The following is a 17,662-nucleotide window of genomic DNA, read 5'->3' as shown; positions in this document are numbered from 1 at the left end:
TAACGTTACATGTATGACCTTATTCGTATCTCAGAGCCATTTGCTTAGCTAGCTATAGCCTAATGTTAGCTAGCTAACACTGAACCTTGTCGGTTAGCTACCTGTAGATTCATCCAGGGTAGTAACGTCATGAGTTGTGATTATGGTTAATTGTTTACCTAGCTAGCTAGCTAATGTTACGTGTATGGCCTTATTATTCATATCTCAGAGCCATTTGCTTAGCTAGCTATAGCCTAATCTTAGCTAGCTAACGTTGAACCTGGTTGGTAGCTACCTGTAGTTGGGATTATGGTTCATTGTTTACCTTGCTAGCTAGATCGCTACATGTCTTAACAAAATACTCCAAAATACTCCAAGTAACCATTTCAGGTCCATTCGTAAATTCTACTACGATTTCAGAGCACTCTCGTCTGAGTGTGCCAGTGAGCATAGAATAACTGATGAATTTACGACCACCCGTTGAATATGTCCGGTGTCAATAAACGTCTGCAAAAAAACATAATTAAATAGTTGCCAGCAGCATAGTTACAGTCACCAACACTTTGGATACCATGAAAATAGCCTAACCAGCTCTGCTAAGGCGAGTAAAATGATCAGAGTCAGGTGTTCTCTCATGATGTATCTGGAAGTAGCTAAAAAGATAGCCAATGTTAGCCAGTTAGCTTGGGTGTATAACTGCCATTGTGAGGTCAGAACGTGGGATCCATCCTACCCATCGGCCAGAGTGTTCATTGTACGCTCTGAATGTGAAACTCTCTGAATTTACAAACGGACAATCTGACAGCACAGTTGCAGTCAGAGTCAATGGTTGCAGTCAACGCTCTGGATAGCATAAAGCCTAACCAGCTCCTTTAGAGGGAGTAATTTTCAGTAAGCTGTTCTCTCTCACTTAGGTGTCTGGAAGTAGCTAGCAAGTTAGCTTGGGTGCTTGACTGCTGTTGTTAGTACATTCAAATCACACCTTAAAGAGATGGGTGGGGCTAAAGTTTAAGAGGGTGTGAACGATGCTGAAACGGTGTAGACCAATAAGGGCTCTCCAATAGTAGTAACTAAACATTCAAAGGCCATTTTCTCAAAAGTGAGTTTACAAGTTTATCAACTTTCAAAGCAAAATTACTTTACCATTGTTCCTCAACTGTAGTGTATAATATACCATTTTGTAGCTCTGAGTCTCTACTTTTATCCAATGTAAAATACACAATTTAAATTTTGCTACATGAGACCGATTTGAGCCGGACGGTCACAAATTGGTGTGAGTACCAGCGATGAAGTCAAGACCAAAGCTCATTATATCCAGACCCAGACTTTCTGAAACCCAGACCAAGGACCAGTGTATCGAGACCATGACCAGAGCAAGACCAGTTTAAATGGGGGAAAAACAAGATCCAGTAGAGTAAACTTGAATATAGTTCAGTACACTACAGTTTAGTTCAGTACATTAAAGTACAGTACAATAAGGTAGAATATTGTTCAGTACAGGACAGTACAGTGTAGTAGTATACTGTTCAGCACAGTATAGCAAAGTACAGTATGGTACAGTTTAGTTCAATTTAGCACTGTAAAGTATTATACAGTTCAGTAAAGTATAGTGCAGTGCTGGAATGTAATGTAAAATGCAGTACAGTAGGTACAGTACAGTAATGTACAGTAAAGTATGTTTATTTAACCTTTATTTTGAGACTATGGTCTCTTTTACAGATGAGCACTGCATAAATACATCAAACACATACAATATACAATATTCAATATTCAAAATGTAAAAACATATTAAGGAAAACAGACAACATTTATCAGCATAGAGGTCTCTGATCATTACTCTGAACTGACCAAGTGGGGCCAGAACATCTCATTTCAGAAAGCTCTTTAAATTATTAAAAATAAAGGGTGCAAAAATACTTTAACATAGCTTTACCCAACTCTGTGGAGACAGCCTCCAGTGTTATACAAGCCTGAGATCGGGTATGGTAATTTGGAAGTCTAACTTGATTTTGGAGAGTGGCACAGCCTTAGACTGCTGCATCACTTGGGAGCCCCTATTAATGATGATAGATACATAGGAGGTTTTGCATGAGGACTTTGTAGATGAACACAATAAAATGCTGTTCTCTTCTTACACACAAAAAGGCCCAACCCACTTCTGGATACAAAACACAATGGTTACAAGTAATAAACCTAAGCTGTGCTGCTGCTTACATATGTTACCGACTGCCTCAATTCGGTCTTATGTAAGTAGAGACTCAGAGCTATAAAATAGTATATAATATAATGCAGTTGAGGAACAATGGGAATGTAATTCTGCTTTGAAAGTTGATAAAATTGTAACCCCACTTCTGAGCAAATGGTCCTTGAATGTTTTGGGATACCTACTGGAGAGCTCTTCTTTATCTACACCGATTCAGCATCGTTCCCACCCTCTTAACCCTTAGCCCCACCCATCTCTTTAGGGATTCACATGTGAGGCCACGTAAGGTAGTGTAGAACCTTACAATAAGTAGTAGCTTACAATATACACTTTATTTAGTCCTTGTCCTATATCCTAATCTGATTTTGGTGCAGGTCATGTTGTTCTTCACATTGCCGTCTCTGGTAAACACACACTATATACACTACCATTCAGAAGTTTGGGGCCACTTAGAAAAGCAATTTTTTTGTCCAATAAAATAACATCAAATTGATCAGAAATACAGTGTTGACATTGTTAATGTTGTAAATGACTATTGTAGCTGGAAATTGCGGATTTTTAAAGGAATATCTACATAGGCGCACAGAGGCCCATTATCAGCAACCATCACTCCAGTGTTCCAATGGCACATTGTGTTAGTTAATCCAAGTTTATCAACAGTGAAGAGTCGACTCCGGGATGCTGGCCTTTTAGGCAGACTTCCTCTGTCCAGTGTCTGTGTTCTTTTGCCCATCTTAATTTAAAATTTTTATTGGCCAGTCTGAGATATGGCTTTTTCTTTGCAACTCTGCCTAGAAAGCCAGCCTCCCGGAGTCACCTCTTCAAAGTTGACATTGAGACTGGTCTTTTGCGGGGTACTATTTAATGAAGCTGCCAGTTGAGGACTTGTGAGGAGTCCGTTTCTCAAACTAGACACTCTAATGTAATTGTCCTCTTGCTCAGTTGTGCACCGGGGCCTCCCACTCCTCTTTCTATTCTGGTTAGAGACAGTTTTCACTGTTCTGTGAAGGGAGTAGTACACAGCATTGTACGAGATCTTCCGTTTCTTGGCATGGAATAGCCTTCATTTCTCAGAAGAAAGTGCTTTGTTTCTGGCCATTTTGAGCCTGTAATTGAACCCACAGATGCTTATGCTCTAGATACTCAACTAGTCTAAAAAGGGCCAGTTTCATTAATCAGCACAACAGTTTTCAGCTGTGCTAACATAATTGCAAAATTGCAAATGCTTTCTAATGATCAATTAGCCTTTAAAAATGATAAACTTTGATTAGTTAGCACAACGTGCCATTGGAACATATGAGTGATGGTTGTTGATAATGGGCCTCTGGACGCCTATGTAGATATTCTATAAAACAATTCCAGCTACAATAGTAATTTACAACATTAAGAATGTCTAGATTGTATTTCGGATCAATTTTATGTTATTTTAATGGACAAAAAATGTGCTTTTCTTTCAAAAGCAAGTAAACTTCTAAGTAACCCTGAACTTCTGAAGGGTAGTGTAAATAAATAAAAAATATTTGTCACATGCACAGGATACAGAGCCAGTTTCTGTCCTGCCCCCTGCCCTTTGGTGCAAGGCATGTGATGTCAATGCCCTCTTTGTCGCAAAACTCCCTGATTTCTCAAATAAGTTTGTCTAGTTGTGTCCAGTCCAGGTGCTGCTTGCACAGGCAGACCATCTATGGGAGGAAGGACGTCAGCATTGCTCAACAGCTGAAACCTGGTCCCGACTGAGTCCGAATGCTCTTTGGCGACAACAACACCAGGCTCCAGAGGCTGTAAAAACAGGAAAATAGACAAAAAAAAAACATTTCAAGACATTACAACCTTGCGTAACATAAATTTACCTCCCAAGTTTAGATATTAAGAATATATTCACTTGGAGTGCTGGTACAGCTTGATCTGTGGCAGCAGCCTGAAGTACGTAGTCAGGTGTTGTTGCCAGCCATAGCATTCCACCAGCATCGTACCATCCTCCAGTCCAATTAGCTGTGGGATTTGTATGTATTTATTAAGGATCCCCATTAGCTGCTGCCAAGCTAATCTATCTGGGGTCCAGCAACATTAATGTCGTTATATACAGTTTAAAGTATTACATGACATTCCATTTCATAACACTTTATCCAATACACTTTATTGTTTTCCCTCAGGCCACTACTCCACTATCATACATTTACAATAAATCCATGTGTACGTGTGTCTAGAGTGTATGTTTTATCATGTGTATGTGTGTCTATATCTCTTCACAGTCCCTGCTGTTCCATAAGGTGTATTTTTATCTGTTTTTTGAATCGGATACTACTTGCATCAGTTACCTGATGTGGAATAGAGTTCCATGTAGACATGGCTCTATGTAGTGCTGTGCACCTCCCATAGTCTGTTCCTGACTTGGGATTGTGAAGAGACCTTTGGTGGCATGTCTTGTGGGGTCTGCATGGGTGTCTGAGCTGTGTGCTAGTAGCATGTCAACACTTCTTACAAAAACAAGTCTCTTCCACTTTGAGCCATGAGAGATTTACATGCATATTATTGATGTTAGCTCCTGGGCACATTTAAGGGCCAGCTGCGCTGACCTGTTCTGAACCAATTGTAACTTTCTTTGTGGCACCTGACCACCCGACTGAACAGTAGTGTTAACCCCTGGGATTTTAACCCCTGTCACAGTGCTGTTCTTCACCATACAAGCAATCTCTTTTTCACTGTGGTCTTTCTGAGGCGCTGCTTGATGAGGCTGAAGCACTAGTCAGGGGCAAACTTGTTGTGGCCTGTGATCAGGAAGTGAAGGTCCAGACTGTGGTGGATCTTGTTGATGGTCCGCCGGGCATAATACCAGAGCACATACTTGTTCTTGTTAAAAAGTACGCCCCAGAGCACAAACTAGTTCTTGTTAAAAAGTAGATGGGATCTGGCTGCATACAGTCAGAATAGTGCACCTGCAAACAACAACAAAATAACATTAGAGAAATAAAAATGAATTGTCACATCCTTGCCAGTCTTTACACATGACTGTCAAAATTTGAAATATATCATATCTGAAAATGTAGCTAGACTCTTAAACTGACCGTGTGCAATGCCATAAGAATCATCATATCTTTCCCTTTCTCTGTCATGGATGCCATGGTTGCCCTTAGTTTGAAGAATCTGGAGACAGGTGTTTTATACAGCAGCCTTCTGTATTCTCTTTTTGACTCCCTCCGCATTTGCAATCAAACTCCAGAATTGTATTAATCTCCTTATCATACTCTGCTTCCACCAGGCATTCCACTGATTTCAAAAAACAAGGTCAACTTCTTCTATGACAACAACACTGTTGATCGATGTTTCTTCCCCATCACTGTCATCATAAGATTCCACAATGTCTGGTTCAATTAATATGTTTTTACCTAAATCAGGGAATTTCTCATCATCTGATTCATTTTCAGAGTCATAGAGAGACAGCATGGCCCGATCGTCCTCCAGAAAGTAGTCATTCACAATGTTTTCCTACTGACCTTTGTCGACAGCACCTTATAAATTCAGGGAAGCAATGTTATTGAGAAGATTTGGAAACATTTTTCAGCTCTCCATGATATCTTAAAAAAAAGCTGCAGTAGAAAGGATTTTCTACACATACTGAGCAGCTTATGTTATAGACAGAAGGTGCTACATGGCAGACTAATCCAAACTCATCTCTCAGCATGTCCAGCCCATTCATTATCTCAGCCAATCATGGCTAGCGGGAAGATTGCTGACTTTTTCCGTGGCTAAACCAACTAGGCTCGAAATTTAACCATTTGATTTGTATTTACAGATGGCATACACGTTTGTTATTAAAAGGCACATGAAAGTTCACATGTTCCAGAAGGCATTTCTACCAAAAAATGCATTTAAAAATGGAATTACAAGAAACGATCAAAAGCCTCTCATTTGATGTAGTGGCTTTCGACATACGCCTAGTTTCCTGAAACAAGTCACATACACAGTACCAGTCAAATGTTTGGACACACCTACTCATTCCAGAGATTTTCTTTATTTTATACAATTTTCAACATTGTAGAATAATAGTGAAGACATTAAAGCTATGAAATATCACATGGTATCATGTGGTCACCAAAAAAGCGTCTTATGAGGACCGCCAGAGGAAAGGAAGACCCACAGTTACCTCTGCTGCAGAGGATAAGTTCATTAGAGTTCCCAGCCTGACTCCAATAATTACCTAATCATTGTAGTATCTGTGATATGTTTAGATTAGTTACTATGCTGTTACTAAGCAGTAATGTATTACAGCAGTGTTATGTTAATACACTTAATAGGAAATGCAGATGTGCACTATTGTGCCGGGGGCTGTAGAGCACGAGGGGTTTTTGACTCAACGAAACCTACTGTCCTCCCCTTTCCTGCCTGGTCATTTCTCCACAACACAAATATTACAATCATGATCTTCAGTTTAGAATGCAATTTGATTAATCAGCTGTGTTTGCTAGGGATGGAGAAAAAGTGTGACACCAATCAGGCCCCCGATGACTGGAGATGCCCACCTCTGCCTTACATGTTTGTATGTGTGTTTCTACAGTGCATTCAGAATGGATTCAGACCCCATTACTTTTTCCATATTTTGTTACGTAACAGCCTTATTCTAAAATGGATCAAATGTTTTTTTCCCTCATCAATCTACACACAACACCCCATAATGACAACGCAAAAATGTTTATATATTTTTTTGCAAATGTATTAAAAAAAAGAAATGGGAATATCACATTTACATAAGTATTCAGACCCTTTACTCAGTAGTTTTGTTGATATTTAATCGGGTTCAAGTCCGGGCTCTGGCTGGGCCACTCAAGGACATTCAGAGACTTGTCCCAAAGCCACTTCTGCGTTAACTTGTTTGTGTTCTTAGGGTCGTTGTCCTATTGGAAGGTGAACCTTTGCCCCAGTCTGAGGTCCTGAGCGCTCTGGAGCAGGTTTTCATCAAGGATCTCTCTGTACTTTGCTCCGTTCATCTTTCCCTCGATACTGACTAGTCTCCCAGTCCCTCCCACTGAAAAACATCCCCACAGCATGATTCTGCCACCTCCATGCTTCACCTTAGGGATGGTGCCAGATTTACTCCAGATGTGACACTTGGCATTCAGGCCAAAGAGTTCAATCTTGGTTTCATCAGACAAGAAAATCTTGTTTCTCATGGCCTGAGAGTCTTTAAGGTATCTTTTGACAAACTCCAAGCGGGCTGTCATGTGCCTTTTACTCTGGAGCTCTGTCAGAATGACCATCAGCTTCTTGGTCACCACCCTGACCAAGGCCCATCTCCCCCGTTTGCTCAGTTAGGCCGGGTTGGACAGCTCCAGGAAGGGTCTTGGTGGTTCCAAACTTCTTCCATTTAAGAACGACGGAGGCCACTGTGTCCTTTGGGGACCGTCAATGCTGCAGCAATGTTTTTATACACTTCTCCAGATCTGTGCCTCAACACAATCCTGTCTCGGGGTCTAGGGACAATTCCTTCGACCCAATGGCTTGGTTTTTGCTCTGACATGCACTGTCAACTGTGGGAACTTTATTGACAGGTATGTGCCTTTCCAAATCATGTCAAATCAACTGAATTCACCACAGGTGGACTCCAATGAAGTTGTAGAAACATCTCAAGGGTGCTCATTGGAAAAAGCATGCACCTGAGCTAAATTTCGAGTCTCATAGCAAAGGGTCTGAATACTTATGTAAATAAGGTATTTCTGTTTTTTATTTGTTTATTATTTGTTAAAAATTCTAAAAACCTGTTTTCACTTTGTCATTTTGAAGTATTGTGTGTAGATTGATGAGAAATTTTGTAAAATTTGTATCCTTTTTAGAATAAGGCTGTAACATAAGAAAATGTATAAATACTTTCTGAATGCTCTGTAAATGTATCTTTGTCTCTGCCTCCATCTCTGTCTGGTGCAAGCTCCAGCCACCTTATGACAAACTTCTCCGTCTCTCCATCTGTAGCCTTGGAAGTGATAGTGTTTTTCCTGACAGCACCATTGAATAACCTTTGAATAGCAAAAGAAGTAAGATTTTGACATCACACAAACATCCTAGGAATCACAATCCAGACCTCAAATAGGAAGCACAACAACACAATAACCACAAAGGTGTACAATTTAAACACTGAGTCAAACAGATCAAGAGATATAAACATGTTCCTGTTATAGCGCCACCATGTGGTCAATCTGAATGTGCTTGTATATGTTGAGTCTTGACAGGGCTTTGAACATGTGTCTGATTTAAATGCATTTATGTGCCAGACCATGACCACATTAATGTTTGTTGGTCAGTTGTATGACATACTAGTCTGGAAAATATTGCATTGAAACACATTGGTCCATAGATGCCATATATCAAGTTTAATCCAGATTGGCACTGTGGTTCTGGAGGAGATGTCATTTAAGTGTTTTGAAAAATTCTTAATGGCAGAAAATCCATCATGGCAGACCTTGTGGGTCCTTGAGGAAAATGGGTTCCTTGTGAGAAGAGGGAACTATGCACAGGTATGGTCAAGTGGCGATCCGAGAGCAGCAATATTTCCATCAGAAAATAACCTTTTCTGTGATCTATTGTCAGGCTATGTCATAATTGTATTCCAATTCCTGATTCCATGATCAGGCCACTGTCTGTCTCTCACACCAGTCTCTCTTATCTTGTGTCCCCTGCCGGGTATTCCTGGACACAGCTCTCAGATGATAAACACTCACAGTTACGTGCTATTCAAGATCCTTTGGATGTCCCTACCAAATCAAAGTTGACATTTAAAATGGTTAAGGTTAGGTAAGGGATTTGGTTACTTTAGGGCTCCTGAGTGGCGCAGTGGTCTGTCTAGGCACCACATTTCAGTGCAAGAGGCATCACTGCAGTCCCTGGCTCAAATCCAGGCTTCATCATATCCAGCTGTGATTGGGAGTCCCATAGGGTGGTCCAGGTTTGGCCTGGGTTGGCTGTCATTGTAAATAATTTGTTCTTAACTTCTTACGGCTGGGGGGCAGTATTGAGTAGCTTGGATGAATAAATTGCCCAAAGTGAACGGCCTGCTCCTCAGTCTCAGTTGCTAATATAGACATATTATTATTGGATAGAAAACACTCTAAAGTTTTTAAAACTATTTGAATGATGTCTGTGAGTATAACATAACTCATATGGCAGGCAAAATCCTGAGGAGAAATCAACATTTCCCATTGAAATCCCCTTGAGATATTAATGATGTTGCACTTCCTAGGGCTTCCACTAGATGTGAACCGTCTATAGCAATTTGAATGAGACTTCTATTGTGTTGTGGGAGTGAATGAGAGCAGAATGTATAATCAGGTGACTGGCAGTCAGCCATTTTCTGATCACGCGCATTCCTCATAGGATCCACTTGCGTTCCATTGCTCATCAAGACACAAATGAATACTCCGGTTGGAACTTTATGGAAGCTATATGTTAAAAACATCCTAATGATTGATTCTGTACTTAGTTTGAAATTTTACTTCGACCTGTAATATAACTTTTTGAAGTTGTTGTCTGACCAGAAAGAGCGTTTGGATATGTATACCAAACGCGCTAACAAAAGGAGGTATTTGGACATAAATAACAGACATTATCTAACAAAACAAACATTTATTGTGGACCTGGGATTCCTGGAGAGCTTTCTGATGAAGATCAAAGGAAAGGGAATATTTATCATGCAATTTCTTGTTTATGTTGACATCAACATGGCGGCTATTTTGACAATTTTTCTGAGCGCTGTCTCAGATTATTGCATGGTTTGCTTATTCCATAAAGTTTTTTAAAAATCAGACACAACGGTTGCATTAAGGAGAGGTATATCTATAATTCCATGTGTATAACTTGTATTATAATCTTCATTTATGATGAGTATTTCTGTTGAATGATGTGGCTATGTAAAATCACTGGATGTTTTTGGAACTAGTGAATGTAACGCGCCAATGTAAACTCATATTTTGATATAAATATGAACTATATCAAACAAAACATGCATGTATTGTTTAACATGAAGTCCTATGAGTGTCATCTGATGAAGATCATCTAAGGTTAGTGATGAATTTTATCTCTATTTGTGCTTTTTGTGACTGCTATCTTTGGCTGGAAAAAAATGGCTGTTTATTGTTGTTTGGTGGTGACCCAACATAATCGTTTGTGGTTCTTTTGCTGTAAAGCATATTTGAAATCGTACACTGTGGTGGGATTAAGCCGCGAGGGAGGAGCTATAACCCCTTGGGGTCTCCCAGTGTTCAGAGGTGCAGCTGGTGCGACTGGTGGCAGGGGAACTGCAGGCATTTCAGGTTTGACTGGTGGACAGGCCCTGAACTGAGCCTGATATTGGGGTGGAGGTGTGTGAGCCCCTTGACCTTAACCTTGCTCCTGCCCATGGTGAGTTGTGGACAGACGGGTCAGTAAAGGATCCCCCACAGGCAATGGACCTTTCTGAGGTGATTTGAATGCCAGTGGGATCCATCCTGAAGTTTGAATGTTGCAGGCCCTAGCTGTCGTTCCACTCTCAGGGGCTTGGATCAAAATGTGGAGAGCTTGTTCCGATGGATGCAATTAATTGCAATTCATCTGATCACTCTTCATAACATTCTGGAGTCCATGCAACATCCTGATCCGTACCCAGTCCTGGGCTTTCAGACTTGCTTGTTTCACTCTGTGAGACGTGTCATAATCTTGTTTCATCCATTGCTGTGCAACTTTAACATGGGCTTGCCTGGCTGCTGTTCTTTTGTTTTGGGCAGAGGCTGACCAAAGGGAGTTTCAGTTCCCTGCCAATCATCAGGGAGGCAGGAGACGCCCCAGTTGTGGAGGGCTTGGTAGCCCTGATATGAGTAGGATAAGGCACAGAGCCAAATCAAAAGGTCGCCCCACAGCCAAGTAGGCCCGTAATTCCTTCCTTCAGGGTCCTGTTCAAGCGTTCCACCCCCCCACCACCACCGTTTGCTTGAGGGTTGTGCACAGCCTTCTGGATGTGCTTGATGGATTGCTTTTCAAGGTACACAGACAGATAATTAGAGAAAAACTGGGGCCATTGTCTGTCATAATGGTGTTGGGCAACCCCCACTGACAGAACAGCTTATCCAGTGTTTGGATGATAATCTGTGAGGGGGTAGGGGACAATGGCACGGCTTCTGCCTATTTCAAATTCATGTCATGAATGACCAGTATGCTGGTTCCCCATGCAACTCTCCACAGATATCCACCTCCAGGTGGTCCCAGGGAGCCGTTGGCCATTTCACTGGTGTCTGGCCGATTTTCCACTCATCAGGCATGCTGTGCAGTCCTTCACAAGGGACTCAATGTCTCACCTTAACGATGCCCAGGTTCCCCTCATGTGCCATGCAAAGCACTCGTGTTTTCAGGACATGCACACCATTGCACACCATTGATGCAGGTGACATCGCTCTGGATAGCAGGTCAGCCACAACATTTTGGCATCCCAGGGTGAACTCAAGATCAAAATTATACTGGTTCAGATGGTCTACCCATCTGAAAAGCCGTAGAGGCTTGTGTCCAGAACCCTGTGTGGCCAGCAGTGCTGTGATGGCATGATTGTCTGTGCGGAGTTTGAATGGTCTGCCATACAAGTACAAGTGCCAGCGCTCGCACACCCACATGCAAACCAGGGCCTCCCGCTCTCCCACAGAGTACTTTTGTTCAGTCAGAGACAAGGCCCATGAGGCAAGAGCCACTGGCCGTTCCATGCCTCCATGCACTTGAGGCAAAACAGCTCCAAGGGCGACTGCTGAGGCATCACAGGTGACAATCTTTTGTGCTGATGTGTCAGAATCAGGTCCTTAGTTTTGTAGGTATGATATTGCAAGATAATTGTTCTAATCTCTTGTACTAAATTCATGTTTTTCAAACATCTCAAGATGTATATTTATTAGTTAGTTTTGTTTCTTTGTATATCGTAAAAGAAAAGTGAGAATATTTTTTGAAATGTCATATATTGCTGTTATCTGAAGGGGGTGATGGCTTTTCCTGGTGAGATGAAATGTAAACTCATAATTTGACTCTCTAATTTGAAGCAGTTTTATTTTGTGCTGTGATTTAGTGTTTTGGAAAACTGATAGTCAAATGGAATAGGTCTAAAGGAAATATGATTTTCAGTGGTTTAGATGGTGCAATGATTCTCTACACTATATACATTTCTTGTTTTGTCATATAAACAGAAAAGTCTGAATTTTAGCAACCAGGCAATGACGGAGTGATTTCTACATATTGTGCTTAGTATAGGAGAAATAGTCCACTGTACTTCTATTTGCTAGTAGGCTTGTTGTGGACCACAACTGAATCAGCATATATTGTGAGCATGTTTGCCTGTTTGTTTATTTTCTATACACTGAATTTAAGTAAAATAGGTTCATAATAAACAATTACTATCCAAAATGGATGCAGTTTGACAAATGCAGTGATATACCTGTTTTTAACACCACCCTCCACTGTGTCAAAAGCTTGACAGCTGGGAGTTCCTGTGGTAACACTTTTGACCAGGGCTGAGCTTGCATTTTTTTTGCTGAAAGGCCTTTCTTAGTAGAATTGAGGGATGTGTGAGTGTTCCATGACACGGTGAAAGAACTGAAAAACAGGAACTGTGGACAGAGAAGAAATTATGGGGCTAAATTATGGGGCATTGACTTGTTTAAAAAACAATGCATTTTTTTTAAATAGAGTTAAGAAAATATTTAGCAGAAATGCAACCAGTCAAGATGCTTTCAACGGTGCAGCTGTATAAATACCTGATATTGTACTGTATATTCCAAGGCAGCAGCTACTCTTCCTGGGGTCCAAAAATTAAACAAAATAAAAACTACATAACAGATATAAAAATACATACATAGCACTACATTCACATTGCAATTTAGCCATTCGGCAGTATTATATTAAAACTCACAATATTAAAACTCACTTGACTGTCTTGCAATGTTAGAAGACAATCAAAGTTGCTATTGTGCTTGCTGCAAGTGCTCTCCAGTCTCCAGCATTGTCCAATGTAAGAATGGTGGATAAAAAGCTACTTTTTTTTAGCAGCATATCTGTTGGAAAAGTTAGGGCTCAATTCCCATAAGGAGAACTGGAGATCTGTCCACCCTATTAGCATGAATGAAGTCATAAAGTAATCCAATACCTTTTGGGGTAAACGTCTATCCTGGTAAGTTGCTAACCTAATAAGTTTGTATTTTACCTACATGAAACAGGTGACACTAGCTAAATAATCCAATCATGTCACTTGTTCTTTGTCTTTTGTTGGCTGATGTACTGTTTGTGTTTCTATTGAATCAATATTACATTCAAGAGATACTATGTTGTCAGTTCAACAACACACTTGATCAAATGGTGCTGTGTCACAGTGAAAGGCCTAAGGGATGGATTCTACTGAAGAACGGTGTCAGAACATGACAAAATTGTGGCTTAACACACACACCAATTCTCTAAACATCTAACAGGGTCAACGGGCGCTTAGCATAACATTGCTCTTGCTCCACAGTGTTCTGAGAAAAACAAAACTGCAGAAATGCAGTGGCAGCCTGAGTAGCCGGGGAGGGTTAATGGGTAGTGTGGGGGTGAGGGGTTGCTTGTTTTAGTTTTCTACACGCACAGCACTTTAAGCGGATGTGAGCATCTATGACCTTTCATGCATTTGCCCTCCTGACCTCCAGCCACCTGACTCTTGTTTTTCAGTGGAGCCCGAGTTCAAGTATGTGGGGAACATGCACGGGAATGAGGTGCTGGGTCGGGAGCTGCTGATCCAGCTCTCCCAGTTCCTATGTGAGGAATACCGGGCCGGAAACCAGAGGATCACACGCCTCATCCATGACACGCGCATCCACATCCTGCCTACCATGAACCCAGATGGTTATGAAGTGGCTGCCAAGCAGGTACTGACTGTGACGTTCATCACAGTTGTATTGATGTTGTGAACACACTAGTCTCTCATGACTGTCATGATCAACCCAGAACAAAAATCTTGCATAATTTGGTCAGAGACTCAATTAAGTTCTAGGGGGAGACGCAAATGAAAACTCACAGCCAAATTTACCACAGGCATTACGATTGGGTCATGTGCAGCTGCAATTGATTGATGATTACAATTTATGTTGTGATGTTTTAGATGAGACTGACTTTTTGACCCAAATGATCCTATTTACACTTTGTAGTCGATTTTGACAGTAAAATAATGTTTCTGACTCATATCTTCTATATGCTGTTTCCGAATGAGAAGTTGTTTTTTAGGTGCAGTTGTTCTTTAAAAATGACTGGCAAAAGAGACATTTTCTCATGCATGCCAACTGGCTACGGCAATGTTTGATATTTCAAGCGTGGCTAAGTTTGACATTTAATGTGTCTGCTGTGGGAGAAATAGCAGCGTATCCACATCCCCAGTTTAAGAAACACCCTCGCACTATCCTGATACTTCCAAATAACATTTGACAAAAGGCCCAAGCACCGGAACAACTGCTGCTCGTTATCCAATGTTTCCATAGTCACTTTCCAGATTCTACAGTACCATTTATGTTTACATAGTTTGTCCATGAGAGAGGCTTAGCAATTAAATAAAGGACTAGGCTTAATCTGTTTCCGGGAAACTGGCACAAAATGTTAAATAAATTACTATATTAACTGTCTGGTATTTTGAGAAACAATTTTTATAAATGCACTGGATAGCGTCACGGTTTATTTAGACTAATCATGATTTTGCAGAGGTGGTCCTTCCATAGAAGTGTGTTAGGAAAGGTTGTCTGTGTGGAAACCTATCCCTATACTTTTCCTCATTACCACCTTCTCAGTTTTGAGTGACACTAGCATTTATTTGCCACTTGCTATAACAACTTACATTTTTTGAATTAGCACACCCCTTCATCTGTTGCTAACATCTATCACTAAAGTGGAAACATTGTCATTGTCCAGTGACATATTACAATCCATATCACTATAGCCTGGAATTCACTGTTGTAATTGTGGAAGCTCAGAATTGTAGGCTACAGCAAGAAATCAACAGCATTGGCCAAGGTCAAACAGTATCCCCCTTAGCTTAAGATTTTTATTTTATAAAATAGATTTCGACCATAGCTGCAATCCTTTGCAGAGGCACAACTGACACGGAAAATACACTGAATCCATATCGTAAAAGTTCAGTCAGGAAAGTTTTCTGGGTGATACAGTTGCGCTATAATATATTGGCACCCTTGCAGGAATCACTATTTATTTTAAAATAAGTTGAAATTGAAAATGTGTTTGGTGTTCACACATGTATTCCACTTCAAAGTCAAATAATGACCTGGACTAAATTATTTTATTCAAAATACTGTAATTTGGTTGGAGGCAACTGATTATCGTTTGCTGCGTCAAAATACAGGGTCAACATATCCATTCACCCAATTTTGAAAAGAAAAAACAGAACATTCTGCTCCATTGCACACAATAATTTTAACTGCAACTATACACCTGTCCTGATGTCTCTCACTGGGTGCGTTCATTCTGCATTTTTTGGGCATGACAACCAAAGTTATAATTGAAGACACGGCTGTTCTGTGCTTGTACATACATATTTTAATGGGCAATTCACCTAGCTCTGCCACTGTATATAGTCATTACTATATTAACAACAATAAATTTTGTCATAAACCTCCAAAATCTCCTCACCACAAGCCAGAACGAGCACACTTTAATTTCATCGGTAGAATCTGTGTATTCGCCTGCTCTGACGCCTCTTTTAACAATGGTAAATCTTAGCGCTGTTGGTAGCACTATAGGTCCAGGGCTGTGTCAGAACTATTTATTTTTTCATATTATGAGCGCAATAGCTGGCGGTGATGCAAAGGGGCTAGGTTTTGATGAATAAATTAGTTGTAGATGTGATGAGGGCTGGTTACTCACTGGTCAATCAAAGTGTTTTAAGGCTTAATATTGCATGTGGTGGTCTCAAGTTCTGTAGGTTATTGACGGTCTTTGCGTTGACATCTACTCCAATCGGCTGTGGCTACAATGATGAGTAATAGCAAGAGTAAAAAGAAATATCCAGTGTGTGCTCAATATGTGTTGGCAGTCAACATTGTAATTGACTTCAATTAGTATGTCCTACATGCCCTTCTCCTAAGATAAAAAAAATACTAGGCTCCGGTAAATGTTATTTTATATGTGAGGCACGTTCTCAGTAAGCAAGATATAGCCTAGGCCTACCATTGGTACTGCATTATAGGACTGAATAATTTAAATACATTTGGAGGAGTGCATCTTTAGTAACCACTCTTTGGAAATGGGGATGGATACTTGAACAAGCTAAATGAAGTATGCAGGGAGGCAAATGTGTATATATTTTAGGATGTGCAGTATATTTTGAATTCAAGGCTCTCTCACGAATGGATGATTTAAACACATTTTATGGAATGGCAACATGGCTGCATGGCCAAGATATAAAAGACACACGACAACGTATTGTTGTTAAACCAGGTAGGGTAAGTGTAGCCTACTGAGGGCTTTTAGTCAAGTGAAATGGAAAACAAGCAACTGTTACAGTAAAATAACTTTAAAAAATATGATTTAACCTTTGTTTTGACAGGGAGTCAATACTGTGACCAAGATCTCTTTTCCAGATATGCCCTGTATAATATCACAATACACATCAAAATACAATAAACACATTAAACGACACAACACACAAAAAGCAAAACACAATAATAAATAACATTTTACATTCTTCAGTATAAAGGTCCCCTAACAACCATCTGAAATGCCCTAGAGCAGGGATCTCCAACCCTGTTCCTGGAGAGCTACCGTCCTGTAGGTTTTCAGTCCAACCCTAATCTAGCACACATGATTCCCATAATTAGCTGGTTGATAAACTGAATCAGGTTAGTTGGAGAGCCCTCCCTAGAGGCACCAATTACTCAAATGTTTAAGTGTATTGTAGGTGTAGGTGCAAAAAAACTAAAATCAGATTTCCCCAAGTCAGTGGACCTCCAGAGTTAGCAATCCCTTAGTCCGGGTCCGGTAGGCCGTACATCTATAGGTTAACAGTGAGGTAAGGTATGGCGGAAGTTTATGCAAGGGGGCTTTATAGACAAAAAGAGCGCAATACAGTGATCTACGAGACTTCAACAAGGGCCAGTCTACATTCTGATACAAAATGCATAATGATAAACTGCATCCAATGGCTTCAATGCAGTGGCAGCTGCATTTGTGACCGGTGTAGATTGCCTCCTCATTGTGTTTTGATCATTGTGTTTTGATCATCATCTGATCAAAAGGATCAGGGTTGGTGCTGATATTTTCTTCTTCTGATAATGACAGGAAAAACATCCATAAACAAATGCTGTGGTGCCCTTATATGCCAACTCCTCTGCAAAGTACAAATTCACATCGAAAGTGGACATGATTAGCCATGCTACCCCAATGACGATGTAGCGTACAGTATAAAATACAGTAGCTATCTAACATTTACAATAGGCACACGTTACAAGACAAAACATT

General features: G+C 40.5%; 1 protein-coding gene across 2 annotated transcripts in view; it reads left to right on the top strand.

The window, feature by feature from the left end:
* Positions 1 to 17,662, top strand: part of cpn1 (carboxypeptidase N, polypeptide 1) — a 142,186-nt gene that overhangs the window by 6,563 nt on the left and 117,961 nt on the right. For both annotated transcript variants that reach the window (XM_035744510.1, XM_035744491.1), the window contains exon 2: positions 13,874 to 14,070. In XM_035744510.1, the coding sequence (XP_035600403.1) occupies positions 13,874 to 14,070 (197 nt within the window). The remainder of the gene's footprint in view (positions 1 to 13,873; positions 14,071 to 17,662) is intronic.

The sequence above is a fragment of the Oncorhynchus keta genome, chromosome 3 (assembly GCF_023373465.1).
Source record: "Oncorhynchus keta strain PuntledgeMale-10-30-2019 chromosome 3, Oket_V2, whole genome shotgun sequence".
Taxonomy (NCBI): domain Eukaryota; kingdom Metazoa; phylum Chordata; class Actinopteri; order Salmoniformes; family Salmonidae; genus Oncorhynchus; species Oncorhynchus keta.
The sequence above is the reverse complement of the archived record's forward strand: the minus strand, read 5'-3'. Positions and strand labels throughout refer to the sequence as shown.